Source organism: Genypterus blacodes, unplaced genomic scaffold (genome assembly GCF_046128005.1).
Source record: "Genypterus blacodes isolate CSIRO-AG114 ecotype Tasmania unplaced genomic scaffold, CSIRO-AGI_Gbla_v1 ptg000067l_1, whole genome shotgun sequence".
Lineage (NCBI taxonomy): Eukaryota > Metazoa > Chordata > Actinopteri > Ophidiiformes > Ophidiidae > Genypterus > Genypterus blacodes.
Genome location: NW_027466879.1, coordinates 3382380 through 3403434, shown reverse-complemented (window position 1 = coordinate 3403434; position 21055 = coordinate 3382380). Strand labels below are relative to the sequence as shown.

General features: G+C 43.4%; 2 protein-coding genes across 3 annotated transcripts in view; one reads left to right on the top strand and one right to left on the bottom strand.

Annotated features, from left to right (window-relative positions):
* Window positions 1-207: 207 nt before the first annotated feature.
* Window positions 208-5524, bottom strand: spg7 (SPG7 matrix AAA peptidase subunit, paraplegin). Its single transcript, XM_076155617.1, has 17 exons — window positions 4948-5524; window positions 4622-4724; window positions 4456-4542; window positions 4133-4374; window positions 3904-4043; window positions 3618-3720; window positions 3387-3512; window positions 3138-3300; window positions 2868-3041; window positions 2669-2793; window positions 2424-2526; window positions 2197-2307; window positions 1961-2076; window positions 1572-1728; window positions 896-1059; window positions 700-777; window positions 208-614 (listed from the first exon to the last, which is right to left on the bottom strand). Exons 1-17 carry the CDS (start codon window positions 5173-5175, stop codon window positions 411-413), a joined length of 2424 nt encoding a protein of 807 aa, XP_076011732.1. The 5' UTR covers window positions 5176-5524; the 3' UTR covers window positions 208-410.
* Window positions 5525-6968: 1444 nt separating this feature from the next.
* Window positions 6969-21055, top strand: part of ankrd11 (ankyrin repeat domain 11) — an 87409-nt gene continuing 73322 nt past the window's right edge. For both annotated transcript variants that reach the window (XM_076155846.1, XM_076155845.1), the window contains exon 1: window positions 6969-7397. The gene's annotated coding sequence lies outside the window, so the exon portion shown is untranslated. The remainder of the gene's footprint in view (window positions 7398-21055) is intronic.

Here is a 21055-nt window from a genome sequence, read left to right as displayed (position 1 = left end):
GAATTTGCTTTGCTATGGACTTTGTGTAGCTTCTCTCTTTGTGTTCATGGACCCTCCATTCCAACACACACACACACTGTACCACAAACGGTTTGGAGGTGAAGACTTTGATGTTTTTAGTATTTTGTTATTGCCGTCTACAGAATAAATGTCCATCTTTTGATTCGAGTGCTTTCTTATGAAATGAGACAATCTGTGACACGTGACACTTGTGTAAATAAACTTTATTTAAATATCTACCAGCACTGCAGGCTGATTCAGGCCTGCTTCAGCTGCTCTTCATGGGTAACTGGACATACACACACACACACACTCAGTTTTGGGTCTTCAAGGCCTGAAAGTGAAAACCATACCCAGGTTTGGTTTAGTGTTCACAGTGATCCTGTGTTCAGACCCAGATCAGCTGATCATCAGATCTGTGACTCCTCGTCCTCGTCCTGCCGTTTGCGTGGTGGCGGTTGAGCTTCGTTCTCTCCCGTGTCCTGCTTGTCCCTCTCAGCCTCGATCCAGGTCTGTGGGGCGATCATCTTCTTGGGCCCGTGGGGCGGCGGACCCAACAGCGCCTCGATGTCGTCGTAGTTCACCACCTCTCGCTCCAGCAGCGTGTTGGCCAACTACAAACACAGAGAACCCCCAACTGGCTGTTACTCACCGTCACCTGGCAGGTGGAGCTATGCTAAGCAGGAAACAGGATCTTACCAACGCCAGCTTGTCTCTGTTGTCCTGCAGCAGCTTCTCTGTGTGCCTGTAAGCTTGAGCGATCAGCAATCTGGCCTCCTGGAAGATGACAACAAGGTAAGTTCTCTCATTTATCTACATTCTGATGATGATAACTGATCTAACAGAGAGTTTAGATGGAATCCTGTCCCGTCAATCCTCCAGCTTTAGAACTCACGTGGTCCATCTGTTGCTGGAGGCCCTGGCTGAACGGGCGACGCCCCACGCCGCCTTGTTGGTCCGTCTCGGGGAAGGAGACCTGCCCCACGCTGTCACACATGCCGTACTGCTTCACCATGGAGTACGCAACACGTGTCACCTTCCTCAGGTCGTCCTGGGCTCCTGGGGAGAAACATGGAGGACATGAACGCTGCTGGTTTCATCTCGGCCTTTTGAAAACGTCTGTTAATGGGTGTTGCTAGGTTACTCGGGTTCATGTCGGTTGTATTTGCACGTTCAGGAAATTAGATTTTAGGCATTTGGCTTCCATTTATAATTATGATTTCTTCAAAGATTTATTGTGGGATCATTCCACTGTTTTCCTTGTTTGAGAACATTTCTGAAATAAGTGTCGACATTTCTGAAACACAACCTCTATAATGATATAATTAACCCTAAATAAAAGATTCAAACAAACAATCTAACCCCTTTTCTAGATTTAACAACATTTCAGAGCTCATTCAAACAATTACTTACTACCTGAATTGTAGATTTGTGGAGTGAAACCGAGAAAGGATTACAGGATATAACAAAATGCTGATCGTGTTGTTTTAACCACCACATCGTACTGAAGCGAGCGCTAGTAGGCAAGGATTTGAAGGCAGCAGCAGGAGAAATGAGAGTTGTAGTTGTACCTGTGGTGACCTTGTTGAAGGTGATGGCCTCGGCTGTTCTTCCTCCCAGAGCCATGCACATCCGCTCAAACAGCTGCTCCTTAGTGAACAGATACTGGTCACGGGGCAAAATCTGAGCAAAGCCCAGGGCAGCGTTGGTGCGCGGGGCGATGGACACCTGTGTGTGTGTGTGAGAGAGAGAGAGAGAGCGAGCGAGAGAGAGAGACACCTTTATATGTGAAACTCAATAGTATCTGCTCGCTCTCTTTATCAGCAACAGTCCAGGTGACGTACAGTATAGAGGCCAAGGTATTAATTACGTGCACATTTGTATATCCTTAGATGTGTGTGTGTGTGTGTGTGTGTGTGTGTGTGTGTGTGTGTGTGTGTGTGTGTGTGTGTGTGTTAACCTTCATGACGGCCTCTGTGTGCTCAAGCAGCCACCCGACTAAAGCATGTCCAGACTCATGGAAGGCAACCACCCTCTGCTCCTCCTTAGACAGGATCTTATTCTTCTTTACACTTCCTAAACACACACACACACACACACAACCACACAGACACACACACATTAACACACAGATTTGCAGTAAACGCAGACAGTAGTTGTGTGTAACTCCTTGTTGTTGTGTAGTTAGCGGTGTACCTGCTAACACTCTCTCCACTGCATACTCAAAGTTGAAGGTGTCGATGGACTTGAACCCCTCTCTGGCGGCGTGCAGAGCAGCTTCGTTACAGATGTTTGCGATGTCGGCACCTGAGGAAACAGAAAGCAACCACAGAGAGAGCGCCGTGCTGTGATGTCTACGCCTTGAACCAGAGCGAATCCTCGTTTAATGACGGCAGCCAAAGACGTTGTGTATGTAAACGTACCACTGAAGCCTGGTGTGAGTTCAGCCAGACGCAGGGAGTAAACCGGAGCTGGCTGAGACAACTTCAATATCTTCAGGTGCTGCTCAAAGATCTCCCTCCTCTCCTGCAACACAAGGAGGAGACGGACCAGATCTCACTCAAAGTCAAAGTATACAAAGTACCAAAGGTTCAGTTGAAATGTAGGATACGTTTCCATTTGAACTCTTAGATAACACACAAGACACACACACTGACTGAGCTCCTACCTGCAGTGTGGGCAAGTCGATGAAGATGTGTCTGTCCAGTCTGCCCGGCCTCATCAGAGCGTTGTCCAGGATATCTGCTCTGTTGGTGGAGGCCAGGACGATGACGTGGTCCGTCGTTCCCATTCCTGGAAGAACAAACGTTTCCTTCACTGTCTGATCTGAACCAAACCAGCTGCGATGGAAACCAAGTTGAACTCACCGTCCATCTCTACAAGCAGCTGGTTGAGCGTCTGCTCCTCCTCAGTGTTGGAGGAACCCGACATGTTGGTGGAGCGTTTCTTCCCCACGGCGTCGATCTCGTCTATGTAGACGATGCAAGGAGCTCGGTTGCGAGCCTCTTTGAACAAACTCCTGACCCTGGCAGCACCCAGACCTGCACACAGAGACCGTCACACATGGACTCTTTACACAGACACATAGAGATTGTTTAGCTGTCATATTCAACGCTGCTGCTGCCGTCTTTCTGTACCTCCGATAACTTCCACAAACTCAGAGCCCGCCATGGCCAGGAAGGGAACCTGGGCCTCCGTGGCTACGGCCTTAGCCAGCAGGGTTTTCCCACAGCCGGGAGGTCCCAGCAGCAGCGCACCCTTGGGAACCTTCGCCCCCAGCTGCAGGTATCGCTCAGGGCTCTAAGAGGAGAGAGAACTAAAGACTTAAAACAGAAAACACACAAATGTAAACATGCTGTACGTCTCTAAGAGTTTAGGATTCTTACCTTGAGGTAGTCGACAAATTCCTTCACCTCCATCTTGGCCTCGTGCATTCCTGCCACGTCTTTGAAGCTCACGCCTTTCCGAGACTTCCCATCCACTATGGTGAATTTGGCCATTTTCAGTTGATTCTGTTAAATACACGGTGACACGCGTCAAATCAAATGGAATAGAACCACGCGACTGTAATAAATGTACACACTCTTGTTTGTGTAGCGTGTACTATATGAACTCACAAAGGCACTGAAGCCGCCCTCTCTGATGCCCCCGCCTGGCTGACGGAAGTAATACCACAGGACGGCTCCTGCTATAGCTGCCAGCCCCAGAGCGTACACCGCACTGGAACACACACACCAATCATTAAACAACAACGAAGAAGGAGAAGGAGAAGGAGAAGAAGAAGAAGAAGAAGAAGAAGAAGAAGAAGAAGAAGAAGGTCAAAGCAGTTTGGATGATTGTTAGTTCCTCATGAAGGCCACATTCCTTAGCTACATGATAATGGGATGCTGCTCTTCCTCTTACTTCCCAAAGAATCCCGTGCGTCTGTAGGAGACAGGGATTCTGTCCTTTGCTTCGATGTTCAGCTCTTCTTCTGCGGCTCTCAGCTTCTCCTCAAACTTCTCTATATTGGCGACCTGCATCCTGTACATGAGCGTCAACCTCTGCCAAGACAAGGGAACATGGCAGGAAGTGAGACTCTGGGTTTGTAATTACTGTAGATGCAGGTTTCTGTGTCTAGCGGCTCACATACCGGCTTTCCAAAGATGACAGCTCCTGGATGAAGGTGGATGTCTACGGTGTCGCTCTCTGGGACCACCTGGACACGAGACACCTCTCCCTTGGCCAGCATCTCGTTGACAAAATCGTTCCAGGAGATGTTGCCGCCGCTGGTGTTGAAGGAGGTGATGAGGGTGAGGATGAGTCCCACGATGAAGAGGACCCGCATGCGTTCCCGCTGCATCTGCTCGTCCTGCTCGCGGCGCTTCTTCTCCTCTGTGAGAAGATTTTAAGGTTTAAACAAGACAAGAACGCGGACGACATCATAGCCAGAGGTGACGGGGTTAAATCTCTTACCTTCGTCCTCCTCTGGAATCTTTCCCTTTGATCCATTACTGTTCTTCTCCTGTTTAGACTGAGATGTACTGAAGAAGTTGGCTGCTCCTGTAAACAAAGTGTCCATCAGCAAAATGAACCAGAAGGTGAGCAACTGAACAATCACACTCATACAATAATCCATTACCTAATAGATTGATCAGACCGACAGGGTTCCTCAGGAGGTTGTTCCTGATTAACTCTTTGTTCACCCCCACAAGGCCTGGACTCAAAGGTCTGTGGAGGAGACACTGCAAGGGGAACAGGGAGGTCAGTGTGTGTGTATGTGTGTGTGTGGATCATGGAGCATTTGTCTGATGTTTCCATGACCAAACCAAGCCACTGTTGCTACTTCATAACTCCTTATCTGCACTCTAGCCACCTGACTTTCTAGCATTTTGGATTTTGTTTCTCTGTTATTGCCTCTGATTCCTCAACCAAGAGAGAATAAAGTGAGCACGTGTGGCGTCTTACCTGGATGAGTGTGTTGTGTGTCTGTTTCCCAAGTGTCCTCTGTGCTCTTGAATAAATGAACCTTCTGAGATTTGTGCATCTCGGCTGATCTTGATGAGTTTGTTTCGCTGCATCGCTGTATCTCGATTTGTTCGCTAATAGATGAGAGTTTCGGCCCGGCAGTGTTAACGGTGGGAAACTTGAACCGTATTTCCTACAAAGACGGTGCAACAACAACAACGCGCTCATACTGTCGTCGATCCCCCGGATTATGTCTACTTACTGAATACCTGCAGAGTCGTCACTACATGGTGTTTTGTAGCAGGCGGAGTCGCGTGTTTAACCCTGCACAGCTAGCTTTCCTTTCTGTTATTCAACCGAGCAGCCCAGCAAAGATGTCATTGCGAGATCATCACTGGACACGGAAAAATAATGAAAATAAGTAACGTCGCGACAATATACTTCAATAATCAAGGCGTTATTAATCAGTCAATAATCAATTAAACATACAGCGATCACGTTTGACTTGTACGGGACATTAAAAATAATAATGGAACGCGTCCCATAGCCTGTGACTGTGTCTGTATCTTTAAACTCTGAACTTCAACCTCCTTTGTAGTTCTTCAACGGCTTCACACTTGCGCTGTCATTTACGCAGTTTGAAATTACTCCGTAAGCACTCACTACTGCTACTCAATATAGCCACAACCTTGCTCTCTTACAATTGTATATTTACGGCAATGTCGTTTCGTCTTTTCGTTCGATTTTCCGAGTCATTTTAAGAACTGACTTAAATCTAAAGTCGGCCTTTAAAGACGCATATTAATAGACAATGCACAAGTCGTGCTTTTGATTCACTAATGTTGGTTTAACTACAAAATGCCTTCGTTAAGTATTTTCCTAAAACACTTGGCTTGTGTGCTGCACTCTTTTATACTTTACAATTCGTAAAAACAAACAATGAACGTTTGCTTTAGCCAACATAGAAGCACCACTGTAATACCCCAGCAGATGGCGGTGTTGACTCAATGGATGACGTAGTCAGGCATTTACAAGTTTCTTCAGTATTCTCAAATTGTTACTTAAAATAATCAAACAATCCGGTGCCAACCAATATAACTACACAACCTGTATGAGCGTTGCAATGTCCTGTTTGTTGGCGATGCTGATTCGATTCTATTTAATCTTAAGTGTTTTTCTGCTTGTGGTGTGGTATTCGGTTATATTTCTAGAATTGTATCCACTAATTTGTATGAGTTCCAAATATTACAAATACTACACACTTACACGCACAAAAGCAACACAAAACACATCCATAAGACGTGACTATTTCCACTATATCGAGGGGCTTGTGAATAATAAACAGATACGCGTACGTGACCTGTTGAGAGGCCCAATGCGATTGGAGGACCTTTCTGTAAACCAATGGGAGATTCCTTTGCATTTCAGTATGATTGTGGGTGCGTTAGGTTTCAACCTCGGTACGTACCTGATAGTACTACATGGTAATCTTGGGCTCAGTGTATATTAAAAGTCTGCCCCATACATCCCAGAATTATCATGTTTGTCAGAATATATGGTTATTGCACAGTGTGTCGATTTGCGATACGTGACAGGTGACTCGCCATTACTCGTACCTTACACAGTTTACGAGTTGTGTAAATATCTTTGTTCGTCGTTTTGTAACAATGCCTCTATATATATTTCAACTACATCCACAACAATGGACGCGGAATGTCGCGACCAATTCGGCAACAGAGCGTCAGACGAAACTGTATTCTTGGGGTAAATAAAACGAGCGCCTCCAATGTTCGTACTCCATTTCCTTTCCCTGGTCCCCTACCATATAATGGAGTGTGGTCTCTTGCGTTGGAAACTGTGACGCTGGATGTGCCATGTTGGAGCCTTGTTGCGTGTGTTGTTAAACGTGAGCAGGACGCTGCGTTGACCCAAAATGGCGCAGTTTCGTCTCGTGCTGAAACTGTAACCGCCCACAGCGCGTGCGCCAATCACGACGCTCGTTTTATTCCTGCAGTGTTTCCGTCCCGAAAGTCCACACACACATCGAGTCAGTCAAAGGCCGCTCGAAAATCGCTCGAATTTGTCGCCGAAGAGGATTAAATCGAAGCAAATTAAGAACATTTTGATGGTTAACGTTCGCCCGTGTAGACCTCATGTTGTAAAAATGGACTGCTAAAGGTTTTCGCGTGGTGGTAGAAGCTACGTTATCCACGAGTCTTCGAGGATATTTACTGTTTTTTCGTTTGGTCGTTTCCACGAATTAAGCAGCTAGGCTCGATGCTAGCGAGCTGCTCTCGAGCTGCTATGGTCGCAGCGAATTTATGCGGATGTCTCCGGGCGAGTCTTCTCTGAACAAATGGGAACATCCAGCATCGGCCGAAAGCACCGCAGGATAGAATTATCATTATAAACTCGGAAAAGGTTTTAAAGTCGTGGACGTTCACACGCAGGTAAGCAAAATTCTGCTCCTATAATATAACCAACAACAACAACAACAACAAACCGACATTTGCGTGCTCCATGGCTAACTGGTATGTTTTGCGTTGCCACGAAGGTTAGCCAGCCACAACGATGGTAAACTAAGGGTTTAGAAATGGAAAATGTGGAATTATGCTGTGTAGACTTCGAACAACTCCAGTCTTTATCATGAAAAATACATTTAACACCATACTGTTTTTATTTTGAGCAGTCCTGTTTGTTGCCCTCATTTATGTTTGTCACATGAAATTATGTTGGTCCATTAAAAGCTGCTTTTTCGTTTGACACGGCCACAGCAGACCGCGGTGTAAATAAAATCATTATGGTTGGAAACATTTAAGTAGTCTCACGCATGCTGCTCCAAATAAAGACAGTTACTTTCACACAACCACCCCTTCCAGGTTCCAAAAGATTAACTCAAAGGCCTCCTGCAAGTGTTCTGTAAGCAGAACCTCTTATGCAACATTAGAATAGGTCCAGTAAATAACAGTATTCATGTAGAGAAGCAGAGTTACACACAGGTTGAGCTAAGAGCACCTAATACACCTAGACAACGTAACAAAACTGCAGGCATTGTTGGTAGAGAACACATTAGTTATTTGGTAGACGAGTATACTCATACTTAACTCTCATCTTACTTGTTTAGTTTAGTGTGCATACCAACATAAATGGACATTTGTTGGTTCAGTAATAATATTACAATGATTCTGATGCAAACCTTCGATTGTAAGAAGATGGCAATCAGAGCTCCAGAAGTGAAAATAGTCACAAAGAGGCTGTGTGAGCTGTGAAGTAAAGAGTGTTAATCAGTAAATAGTGTGGCTGTCTGGAATGCTCAGGAAGTGTTTGTTATGTCATAAGCTGACCAGTAGCCATTTGTTATTTGGTAGCGTCCCAAATCCAACACTACCTACTGTATATCTATGAAGTGTCCGTGTTTTTTTTGCTGCGAATTAAATCTAAAAGAAGGCAAAGTATGGTGAGATCAGAGATGAGCTATGGAGGAATTAGAATATGGAGGAGAAGCTCTCCACTTTGGTGCAGTACCAGTGCTGAGGAAAACACTGCAGTGCCTCTGGTGGTGTTTTCCACCTAGATACTGTGTGTTTCAGCTTGTTGGGGCGTTCACGTTGAGTACACTGCGGAGGCAGTGATGCATATCTCTTATACACACACATATATATTCATAATGGCTCTGTGTTGCAGTTAAAACCTGATATTGAATGGTGGTCCATACTGTGTCTTACATATATATTCTTGGTGTGTCAGAGGGGAAGGTAAACTAGACCTATTGGTAATTAAATACACGTTGCGTACCTCACTGTTGTGTTTACATTGTCAGTGTAAGTTAACCTCCGTGAAGTATGAAAACTCAATTGAAACTGATGTTTCACTTTCATATACACAGTGCAGTCATTTACCGGGTCTGTTAATCAGTATGATAGTGGAATGGTTTAGTCTAATTTCATTGGTCTATAAAACACCTTTCCTCTCTGTTATGTTTGCCGTAGGGTTTTTGGGTTTTAGTGATGAGTAGTCAAAGCAGGGCAGTGTTGAGAACCTGTATGGAGTACATGTGCCTCAGCGTCAACGCCTGCCTTTTATTTTGATGTTGATGCGTCTAGTTGCAATAGAGCACATGCATTCGGTAACACTAGAATGGCTGCCTCAATAAGCACCATTTACATATTATAGACATATCAACAATATAGTGTATTCTGAAGTAAGAATGATTCCCCGCTGCTTGACACTCCTAAATTGAAACTCTCTTTGTTGACATTGGTGCTGGTCAAGTTTTGTCCCTCCACATATCATCGCTACAATAGCATTAATGGTTTGATTGTGCCTGCAACAGGAAATGGTGTTGTGGTGGTGTCAAGAAGGTCGTGAGCTGTATTGGTAGCTGATAGTCTTGTGTTTCCTGTCTTAGAAGCACAGGCAACAACTCTGTTTTTGTTTTTTGTTTCCAACAGTGAATTCCATAGACGTTCACTTTCCATTCCAGATGTGGAAAGTTTCCAGAGTCGTATGCACTAGTGGCCATGCAACCTCTGGTTTGCTTGCACATCAGCTCGTTGCTATCCTGTGGGGTGGGCACTGTAGTGTTTAGCAGGTCATGATCATGCCTTCAGGGCCCAATGGTAACTGTAGCCACTGAGCAAAGTCCAACAATAATCTTTCCACTTGATTAAATGACCCAAAAGAGAAAGTACAGACACTGTCCTAACAGATCCCAAATCAGACCCAAGTAAAGATGTGCTGATGCAGTGTCCTCAAGAATCTTGTAAAATAGTCTGACAGTCACATGGAAATGCTTGACTTCTTTGTTTTTGTGTGTCATTCTCTAGTGTTTTTGTAATGGGTTCCCTTTTCTGGACACATAGTTACTGTTGGTGTAAACAGAATGTATATGCACAACAGTTGAAATCTCTTTTAGGTTGGTGAAGGGGAATTTGATTGGTTCAATCAGATGATGACATGGCATTAAATTTTGTTTGACCATTCCATGAAATTAGGGGTATAGGACAACTATCAATCCAGTTACAAACATGGCTTGTTGCTGACCCGGTGGGAGGGTTTATATCTTTTATTCTGTTTGTACCACGTCATTTTCTTCAGAATACTCAGAAATTATTGATGGCTGTAGAGAGCGTTTTATTAGTGCCTTTAATTTACAGGATAGTGATATTTTTAGAACTTGCCGTATTTATATAGTTCAGCTTCTCTTAATTGCTTCAGTCTGTCAACAACATGGCGAGAAAGGATCATGATATGGGCACCAACAGGTGATGTTTGAAGAGATGTAATCAAGTAAATGTAAACAAAGACTTTTTTTGGGAAAAAAAAGATGTAGGAAAACATTTAAATGATACATTTCTCTATCCACATACTCCATTTGATGCATTTGTGACATGGCTGTATGCATTCATGACTATGCTTGGAAATAATGTAATATTTTTGTAATTGCCATGTTATATATTGTTAAACATCAACATCTTTGAGTTTGCAAATTTAGGTAGACAGACTTTACACTGGTACACAATTATTTGCCAACAATGGTAGTGAGCCTTACACATTCATGGAGCTTAGAGCATTCTGCTGTTATGTGACTACGTGACACGTTGCGTAATCACACAAAGTCCTCCCATCGAAGAATTGTGTGTAACGTAGGGCTGGGTATTGCTATTGAGATACATACAATATTTTCCTGCCAATATATTACATTAGTAGATTTTAGTGATACTGTATGCTAAATGAAAACTGTGTAATGCTTTCAGGAATTAAACTTAACTATGAAATAGTGTACTATCTCCGGCTCGACCTAATTCTATATTTCTGGTATTTCTCTGCCCAAAAAATGCAGCAGTGTGATTGAATATGTTGGCCAAAGTTTGTCTTTTCAACCATACTTCATGGGCAAGAGGCCTAAACAACATCTGCTATTCACTTATTAAGAATTAATGGTCGATTTGTGCAGTGTTGCGTTCAGTGTTTATTGGTTAGCGTTAGCTGCTAGCCTCTTGGTCACTGCTCAGCTCATGGAAGAGACACGTCCTTTGCTTTAAAAATCAAGCTGTTGATTCCTCTTCTGTGTGATGATCCACAAATCTTAACCAGTTTACTCTCTTCAATGCGGCTGAGTGTGTGCATGTAAACATACCCGCAGTTTCTCACTATGATCATCATAAGCTCCTAAAGGGAAGGACCTGATTCATTCTCCACCTTTCTTGCTAAAGGCACAGGTTTACTTTGGGCAGCGCAGTCTAGTCAGGAAAGAAGGAGCTTAACACCATATACTGCAAGCCGTGCAGAAGAAGCAGCACTATAAGTGCGAGGAGTCGCGTTGCAGCGCCATGAAGCTAAATAATGCACCAACTGTTTTTGCTGGTGCTTGCTGGTTTGATATTTTTACATCAAGAAGTAAATCAGAAGAGAAAGAGTCCCAACACAGGCCCACAATTTGGGTGTTGTGTCGGGAATTGTTTTTGAATCAAACTGTGATCCCAACAGTCAGAAACGATTTTGATTATTCACAAAATTTTCCAGCCCCATTTATTGTCTCAATCGCAGTAAAACTGCAGATTTTGTATCCGTGTAAATGTACTGACTGGTACTTATGGGAAAGCAGATTGTCTTTCGTTCTTGCTTGCTCCTAACTTGCAGAATGTTGTAAAATGATGTGTATCCAGCTGAAAATAGCAAAGTAGACTGTGCAATTTCTCAGTGTTGCTGAGAAATGCTTCTTCTTGGGGTTAAAATGGAGGAATAAAACGGCTGGTTCTCAGAAAGGGGTAAAATAGGCCATTCAGCTGTGACTCCAGCACCCGCTCTGCCTGCCTTCTGTCTATCCAGGCTTCCCCTCCCCCTCTAATGCTGAGAGTATGGTCCTTTTAGGTAAACAAGCATGGCTACTCCTGTTTCTTGTGTCTGTCTGCCTCGGCCTTTCTTTTTCTTCCCATGTCTCCGTTTCTCCCTCTTTCTCTCTTTTCCGAGTTGTGTAAATCTTTTATAGCTGCTGTTCTACCAGCGCAATCTCAGCGGACACTCAAATGGCATCTGAAGCCCTTTGAAATTCAGCCTACTCCTTTCCCCCCTCCTCTATCCTCCAAGCGAAATGGAACAAAATGGCGGGCCCCAATCCTGCTGTCTCCCTCAGGGATAGTAGAGCCTCACTTCGGGGTTTCGGAGGTCCTGATGGCTGATGGCGTCTTTTCTTTGTGTCAGTTTGTGCGTACATGTTAACTTTGTACTGCACCACTCCTGATAATATTTTCTCTTCCCTTAGTCTCTTGCACATCAAAGGGAAAGGTTCTCTATCCTGGCATGCTGCTGCTTCTCCAGAAATGTTCTTTTTACAGACTTGGCTTTTGATCTTTGTGATCGAAGGAGCAAGCTCGGCAAAGGGAATATTTTGAGCTCCTATTTTAAAGGGAAATGCAGTGATGTGCTTAATCATGGTATCAGACGTGCAGAAAAATTATGAAACTACAGTAGAGTTTGATATTATACTTGCTTTTTGAGGGAATAAATAGAAATGGGCGTAGGTTATACAAACAGGAGTAAGCAACAGGGCAGATCACAGCATTCCCTGATGGTATGTGATATATTTACAAAGGTGTTCAACATACACCATGGCAAGATGGAAATGTGGTAATCCATGCCCTCTGGATGGAAGGGAAAAATTAAAAACAAACAAATGTCTTGGCCAAAAATATGCTTTCATGGCCTCAGGAAATTCAGTAGGTAATGTCATTAAGCAAATGGCTGTATTCCCGAGTCTGGGAAAGTATGTATCGGGAAGAATTAACTGTGGTGGGGGGGTGATGCAAATCTGGAGACAACAGTTGGTGTTTTGATTGCATGTGCTGCTGAGCAGGAGGCTGCACGGGATGATCTATTATCCATATGTGGCATTGGAAATGTCCTGAGGTTAGTCGGCCAGGTCTGGTATCTGTTGGTAGAGACCCTGTGACGTGTCCCTCCGGGCTCGGCTGTTTGGCCTATTCAGCCTGTCGCTGACACAGAGGGTGAAAGACTAGACAGCCTGCCTGGAAATTGCTTGCCTTTACTTTCACTCCCTCTTATGGCCCTTCTCCACCGCAACGGAATTGTACCAAACCGTACTGAGCTGGCAGCCTGCTTCCTTTTCCACTCTACTCAAAGCCGAGCCGAGCGGGAATGAGCTGAAACCTCAGTCTTCAGGGGGTGCGATGCAGTGCTGAGGCTCGACGGGGCTGTGATGACATACTGAAGGGATGCACTGATTGGCTCAAATATTACATCATAACAAATGACAAGACAGCGAAATGTTAAAAAAGTAACAAGCTTTCCCACAGTTCATCGTGGTGGATTCTGTGTTTGCTGTACTGCAGAGTGAAATATTCTCCTTTAAATAGCGGTTGGCCCTGTTACATAAAGTCTATGTTACAGCTGATGATCCACAAGTTATTCTGTAAGTGGAAATGTAATGATTGTTTGCTAGGTCTGCATCAGTCTGGCCACTCTTCTTGAAGTTGAGTTGAAAGCAAGGGTTCATTGAGACATACAAGCCTCTCCAGGAGCAGACATAAGGGCTTGTTGAGTGCGGGCCTACAAGGCTGAGGGAGGTTTCAGTGGAAAACACCATTAGGCTAGTCAAATATGTAACAAAGCGTGTAATAAGACTGTTTTTAAATATACCATTAGTAATGCACATACTACACTTTTGGGCTGCTTGTCTCACTCAAAGTTACTGTTTGTTCAAAAGTCTTTTTCACCCAAAGATAAATAATACATGTCTGGGTTTTGTTGCCACTTTGAGTAGTTGTTGCTGTCCAGCCCTCCTTTTCTTGTTGGGCTAAAATTCGCGAAACCAGGATGGGGGGTGTTATTGTGAATCTGCAGTGGGGGAGGGGCGGGGTGGTTGTGGCCTGGCTAAATCTCAATCACCAGGACTCTTTATCAGGGCTGGCCTTTTGATGGGCCAGCTGCAGCCATTCATCCGCCCATTTACATTGAAATGCAACAACAGGAAGGGGGAGGGCAGCACTGTGAGGCGAAGGGCCTCTGCGCCTGTGTGGTTGGAAAGAGGGGTGAAAAGCAAAGGCATACCTACATACCAAAGAGAGGAGGTCTGCCAGTCAGACCTGGTCATTGACTCGTCCTGCCATACTTTGTTTCCCCTCTCCATGCTGTGGACCAGTATACGTGACACAAAAGATATAAGCAACCCCCTTTGACTATTATATGCTTTTTCACCAGTCAGCTCTTTCTGTCTGGATTGCCTGGGGGCAGTCAATTGCAACTACTTCCTACGACAGTTACACCTATTGTTGATGCTTCTTATTGTGCTTTACCTCCCTCATATTTTGGGGGTGATTGCCTGTAGACGGATGATGTATTTGTGCGAGCTCTTTAACAGAGCTCGTTAACGGGGCCTGCATGAATTGTGGTGTTTTAAATTCTTGTTCCTGGCTCCTTTTAATGAAGGTCATACTGCACTGTAGGCTGGAAGAGGAAGTCAGTTCCGTAACTCATTAGGGGCTTCAGACACAAACTCTGGTTCAGGCAAATAAGGCTGTTGTGTTATTTTTCTGACATGAGCTTTCCACGATAACTTGAATGTCCTCAACACTGTGTACGCTACACCAGCTGAGAGGGAATTTGTTAAGGGCTAAGCTTAGGCCAGATGTCTTTTTATTGGCAGCCTACTATCTCGTGTCTTACACGTGCTCAGATTAGTTAAGATAGCAGTTGCTAACATTCAGCTTGCTTTTGTACTTGTAAAGTGGCTCAGGCTGCATGTTGCCATAAATCAGCTACTGCTCGCTTCCACATCTTGACCGTGACAATGATAATGATTTTTGGCCCTGCCTCTGATTGTTTTATGTATTTTATCAGTCAAACTGACTTGTGTTTACATGTATCTCACGCTGTTCGTAGTCTTTTGTATTGAGCACAGGGCTTTGCTGCTTATTCAAGCATGTTTTGTTTGCGTTGGAATCCTGACTAGGATTTTGCCATATGGAATTTATTCTTTGACTTTCTGCTCAGAACATGGCATCAGTCTATGATCCCCTGAGCTTTGTCAGCCTTCTAAAACTTGGTTAGAGAAATAATTGTGCCAAGCTAACTTTGCTGGCTTGTTAAACCAATTCAGTAATTTAAAAAATATTCATGTAAAATTGCGACACAGTTGCTCACATTATCAATTCGGAAAAGGGGATTTGGAATTAACTCCTTAAATGAACAGGCTCTACCATGGGGTTTTTATTGGAGCAATGGATTATTTTGAGCAACTCAAACTTGCAATAAGAGCAGTGAAAGATGGGAACAGTGAACAGTATCTTGAATGATGTCACAGTTGTTAATGACATCATTGACACACGCAACATGTTGGAGAACAGTATGTGTGATTGGTAGAGCCAGGGTGAAGGGGGTGAAATATCGGGGAGGATGTCGCATTAGGGTCGGCAAGAGAAGGTGGAAAAGCCCCAAGGGAGCAGGGGGCAAGAAGGAGGGTCAGGAGAGGCTGGTGTTAGTGGTGATGGGTAGGGCCGGGGTGAAGGGGCTGATATATCATATCAATCAAAGAATTTACTGCCGAGTATCTCTATCTGCAAAAATGTTATGTAATGCACTTGGCTCACATACATATACTGTGTAAGTAATCTGTTGAAATTTTATACTCTTAAAACCCCAAAGAATTGAGGTCCAAAGCATCACTGTAAATCTGAGTTGTGGTGTTTTAAATGTCTGAAGTAATGGTGTGTCTAAAGTTAAGGACGGTGGATAACTTAAATGGTATTTTAATAATAATACTTGAACTCCCACCCACAGCAGTGATGTCTGGTCACAATGCAATGTCTAACCTACAGTAGGTTTAGCTGCAGGTTAACTGGATCACACACTGCTCATTCAGACTAACTACTCTAATAATCTGAGTACGGTAATGGTATTAATGGTATTAAAGTAAAATGTCCTGTTCATCTCCTTTTTGGTGCAGGCATAGGAATTAGCTGGTGCGTTTGAGCAGAGCAGGCAGTGGAAAATCACATATCTTTAGCTGGCCTGCACAGGGACTTTCCCTCCTGAATATGTGGCAGTACACGAGCAGTTCTTAAAGCTGCAGGCCAGCATGGGGGCGGCCTTGGTATCTACAGCACATTCACCTTGTGGCCCTGTCACAAGATTACAAAGGTACTACACTGAGTTACTGCTTTATAGAAACACAACAAGTGGGACATGGTGCAATATAATCTATATACATAACATTTAAATTTGCTCAGTGTTCATGGTAAGCTTTCTGAACCCAGTTGCTTTGCTGTGTTTGTCTGAACAGTCAGATCTGTGATTAAGTGACAAGACGTTACGTGACATTGATTCTGAAACCTCTGGAACCTTCTTCTCTGTGAGCACACCTGCCTTTTAGTGTGTTTGTGCAAATGGTTGCTTTTGTGTCCACGTCTGTCGTACCCCCTGCAGTTCAGTCTTTTTATAGAAACGGCAGCCAATGGTGTAATCTCTGATGTGGATGTAGCACAGCCTTTTATTCCTACTCATTACTTATGCAAAGCCAGTTCTCACCCACAATCACTGCATGGTTTGATGAATGTTCTTGGTTTAGGGTCATACTGACGCTTTAGCATTTTTAGTCAATTTACTACAAAGTACGTATTCTTACATAACAGCCAACCATTTCCTCAAGCAAACACTTCTTCAGACAAAAGAAAATGCATTTCTGTGCCTTTCAGACAGCCATTGGTTTCCCTTGATACCATTGTTAGATAAGTCTTGTCATTGGTACGATCCTTTCAGACCTTAAAGGATAAGTTGTCTTTTAGCCATTTCAGTGTCGTTTTCACAAACTGAACAGTGTAACATTTTATCACTAGTTATAAATGTGTTTTTGTGATGTCCTGATGCAATGTATAAACATCATTTATTAGATGTAGGAAGTTACTTGACTAAAGGCCGAACCATTGACGTGCAGCTTTCTTTCTGTGCCGCCACTCTTCACCCGGCGTCAGTGTGCTAGAAGAAGCGCTTAGTCGTTGCAAATGAGTGGCGACGTGTTGCCTGAGACAGAGAATGTGAGTGGGACAATTGAGATTTGGTCCCTACATTAGCCAGCACATCTGCACAAATTGCTTAGTAACTCCCAGAAAGCGAAACAAGTAATAGGTCATGTTTCGTTCTTTATTTGCAAGGGCCTCTGCGCACATGTTGTGGTTTAAAATGGCGGGCTCTCACACTACACACACTTGAGCCCAGATACTGTATGTAATCCTGTCACGGCATCTGAAAGAAAAATGTTGCTTTGCAAAGCAGAACATTTGTTTGTTGCTGTGCATAGTACTGCATAATCTATAAGCTTATACAGGTTTGGTTGAGCAGATCTCTAAATTGTATGTTACAGGGTCAGATTGTTTCCACTGTCTTGTAGTGTGACTGTACTTGGGTTTTAAGGTAGAATAATTGGAAACACCGATATTGCTGATATTCCTTAATGTCACTTATTGCATCATATACTGCATCATTGTTGCATCATCCAGTAAGTTATTGCATGTCGAAATCGTTCTCATATTGTGCTATTCCAACCACAACATTGACGGCTGTTGTGTTTTCAAGCAAACTGGTTTTGTTTCTGGATTTTCCAGTTAACATGAATGCCACTCCATAGCGCAAAGGATTAGGAACTGAGCAAACTTTTGTTATGGTGGACCAGGTGATACAACCGGTGTGAAAGTGTAGAAATACTTTTACCCTAGAGAAGGAGCTAAAACTGAAGTCTATTTAAAGCCACTGCTCTTCTATTATGAATGCTTTTCTTCATTATTTAGCTGTGCATAAGGGGTTATATTTGGAATAGTGTGTTGAGAGAGCACGAGGACTGTTTGTGTAAAAGAAGTGAGTTCTGTTCCTCTTTGTTCTGCCAGCCTTAGGTACTTTTACTGCATGTGTTGCTTCTTGAAGGTGCGGCCCTGGCAGTGTACTTGCTGCCCACATAGCTGATATAAACAAACAAACACATCCTTATTGCACTCAAGGGCAACATTTCTTAGGTTTCGTTATATTGCCCCTGGTAGGCAATATTACATCTCAGAATACTGTCTTAAGAATGGAATTGGATATTAAATATTGCTATTACATTATATTTGAGAGTGGAAATGCATCTTACGTATTCTTGAATGATTAAGAATGTCGGTTGCATCGCGGTTTCATTGACATTCAGTTTCAAATTAGAATGGCTTATGTAGGTTCTGTCTCCACATTGACAATGAAACAATATCTCTAAAGCCACATAGAATCAAAAACACACCTTCAAAACAAGGAGAAGCTACACGCACGAGTTTTGCCCTTTTCAGTTGGTGAGCAAACTACATATCTATTATGGGATCCAAGGCAGGTTTGTTGAGGCCTTTGTATCTGAAAGTGAATTTGACAAAAATAAAGAAGCTACATTAATTTCTAGTCGAGCTTTGCTAAAAGGGTGGAACGCTGCTGGAAGTTTAAAGCGGCCATTGGCAAGTCTTGGGCACACAGCTCTGTTCGTCAAGCGGACCTTTATGACTTTATTACTGTCCTCAGCCATGTTTTCCTTGTGGTCTGCTGCACCATAATAATGCTAATGTAAAAACCTTTTGTGGTGTAGCTTGTGCTTTTTTTCTGTCACATTCTTGGTTCCATCATTAAATCTCAGAGCTCAGCATTACTCTTAAATACTGCTTCTTCATTTGTGCTACAGTATCTCTGGTCTCCAAGCCACCCTGGTTTCTCAGGCAGCTCTGCTCACAGGAAGCTAAGGATGTTGAACCAAACTGTTCCCCTCTTCCCTCCGCTGACATACGTCATCATACCTTTTAGGTGCATAACGTAACAGCTTCTATACGGTGGTTCTGTGTTTGGTCGAATGCTTTGGGGTTAAACTCGTCTACGATTTACATACTAGGTCATACTCTTGTCCCAAATATAAATCTGCAAATATGCAAATGTACAATATGCAGGTGGTATCTAGAGCAGCAATTCCCAGCCCTGGACCTCAAGTACCCCAGCACTGCATATTTTCCACCTCTCCGCTCACCTTCTCAGGTAAATCAGTAAAAAATATCAAAATGAGAAGTCACAGAGCAACTGCGTTTGTTGGTAGGAATGTTTGTGCATGCACACGTGTACTCAGGCCTATCAATATACGAACATGGTACCTCACAAACACGCCCAGCAGAATACTTTACTCTTAAATGGCTCCTTTGCAAGGTGAGAGTGGCTACAGGCTCAGTCATGCATGAATGCATGGCTCATTGCTGTGTGCTGATAAGTTTCTTCAATATATTAACAAATTGCCTATGAACACCTATCAGCACCTGTCCTGTGAATACATAGGGCCAGATCTACGTACATGAAACACGCAGCACATACTGTACCACAGCCAGATGAGTGTGTCGTTGTGCATTCACAATAGGCGTGAAATGAACCTCTAATTTACCAAGGTTGCAGGTAATTATGCAATCAGCAAATATACGCGCCTACTAAGTGCATTCAACGTGTGATCTGAATTTAGGTGTCCATTGCACATAAAATCCTTGCAACAGGACACATGGTAGATGTTGCTGTTCTGTCCATTAACAATGAGAAATGGCACAAAAAGATCAGCATATGGCTGAGCGAAAAATGAGCAGGGTTAGGGACCCTCCCATAGATTCCAAGATTTTATGCTATGAAACGTGGTTGTACCATCTTGTCAGATTGAGGTCCATCAATGGCTGCCCGGCAGCAGATGTAGACCCGACTGTCTTTCTGTCTGTTTCTCAGTGGAGTTTTGACCTCAAAACGAAATTGACTTGAACTTCCACATTTTCACTTTTCTGGTTTCCGTCTTCTTCAATTCTGAAATGTCCAATTCCTTACCATCAGAGAGCAGAGCAGCCTCTTATTCTACAGTGGACAGGTGCTGTGAGGGCTGCTGCCACACACATGCACACATCGGTTTGCCTTGAAATTGCCCGTGCACTTCAATGAATCTGTTAGAAACCATTTCACAACCTTCTGAAAGGGGTGTGTCTTTCGTGTGTGGTATTCTTACCCTGACTCTCTCTTTTGAGGAATGCCTGTAGTCTGTTCTTCTCCCGCGCAGCTTCAATGTGCCCCTGAAGGCTCTGTAAACACTTAATGGAGTCCAGTTTTGTGGTTGTTTTGTTTTATTTTCATTTTCATTTTGGTCATATAATGTTAGGGAAAACCCTGTCAAGCACGCACACACATTCACATCCAATTCATCCAAGCTTAAGTGTTTTTCTTGTTTTAACTGATTGCAGGTTTGTAACGAGTCTATAGGATTGTGGTCTGTCAATTATTGAGTCAATTCATTTCATTCCTTTATTTAAGTTATACATTGATTAAAATAAATCACATTTCTCATTCTTACACAGTATGTGTTCAGAAATGTGTCAGGATGTTTGGTGCAAGATCTTTTACGTGTATTTGTGGATACAATACGTGTCAGCTGCAGACTTTTATTAAATACCTAGTTTCTAACTGGCTGGAGTTGTGTGGTTGAATGGATGGCCGCGGGCATTCAGACCCAGTATGAGAGCATGTGCGGGTGTTTATGTCGATAATGTACCATGTGCTGCTGCTCCTCCATTTCCAATATTCACGGAGCTCTGTCTTTTACTGCAACCATGGCAACAGAAAGTGACAAACGCCAGATCTGTGGAAATGCTCAGGTTGTGCAAGCCTGAATGGCAGAGCAAACTGCCTTGATAGAAAATCTAATTATAGTCATAGTGAATAGTCCGGCCAGCTTTCACTTATCATGCCATTGTTGAAACCGCTGCATATTCATGGGAGATGATCGAATGAAACTCTGTCACCTCTGCCATCTATTCAGCACAGAGAAGCTTTAGCACATAGTTTTATTTGTCCACATCTGGCATTTCAGAATAACTAGACACAGTAGTACCATAGTACCTTATCCCATGACTTAGCTCATATTAGACGATACCAGCATTTGCAATTACTAAACAAGTACATTTCTGAAAATCAACAGCAAATGATTCACATAAAAATACAGAGACGTAGATCTTAATCAAGGAGTGGTCGTGATAAGTGTAGTAATACAAAAATGACATAAATAAGCCATGAGGTGCTC

Bases quoted from the DNA above. Each gene is read 5' to 3' on its own strand.
- spg7 (XM_076155617.1), bottom strand. From the start codon at position 5,175: ATGAGCGCGTTGTTGTTGTTGCACCGTCTTTGTAGGAAATACGGTTCA. The intron at 4,375-4,455 runs GTAAGAGATTTA...ATCTTCTCACAG, and splicing joins GATTCCAGAGGAGGACGAAG to AGGAGAAGAAGCGCCGCGAG. The intron at 2,077-2,196 runs GTACACCGCTAA...GTGTGTGTTTAG, and splicing joins AGTGGAGAGAGTGTTAGCAG to GAAGTGTAAAGAAGAATAAG.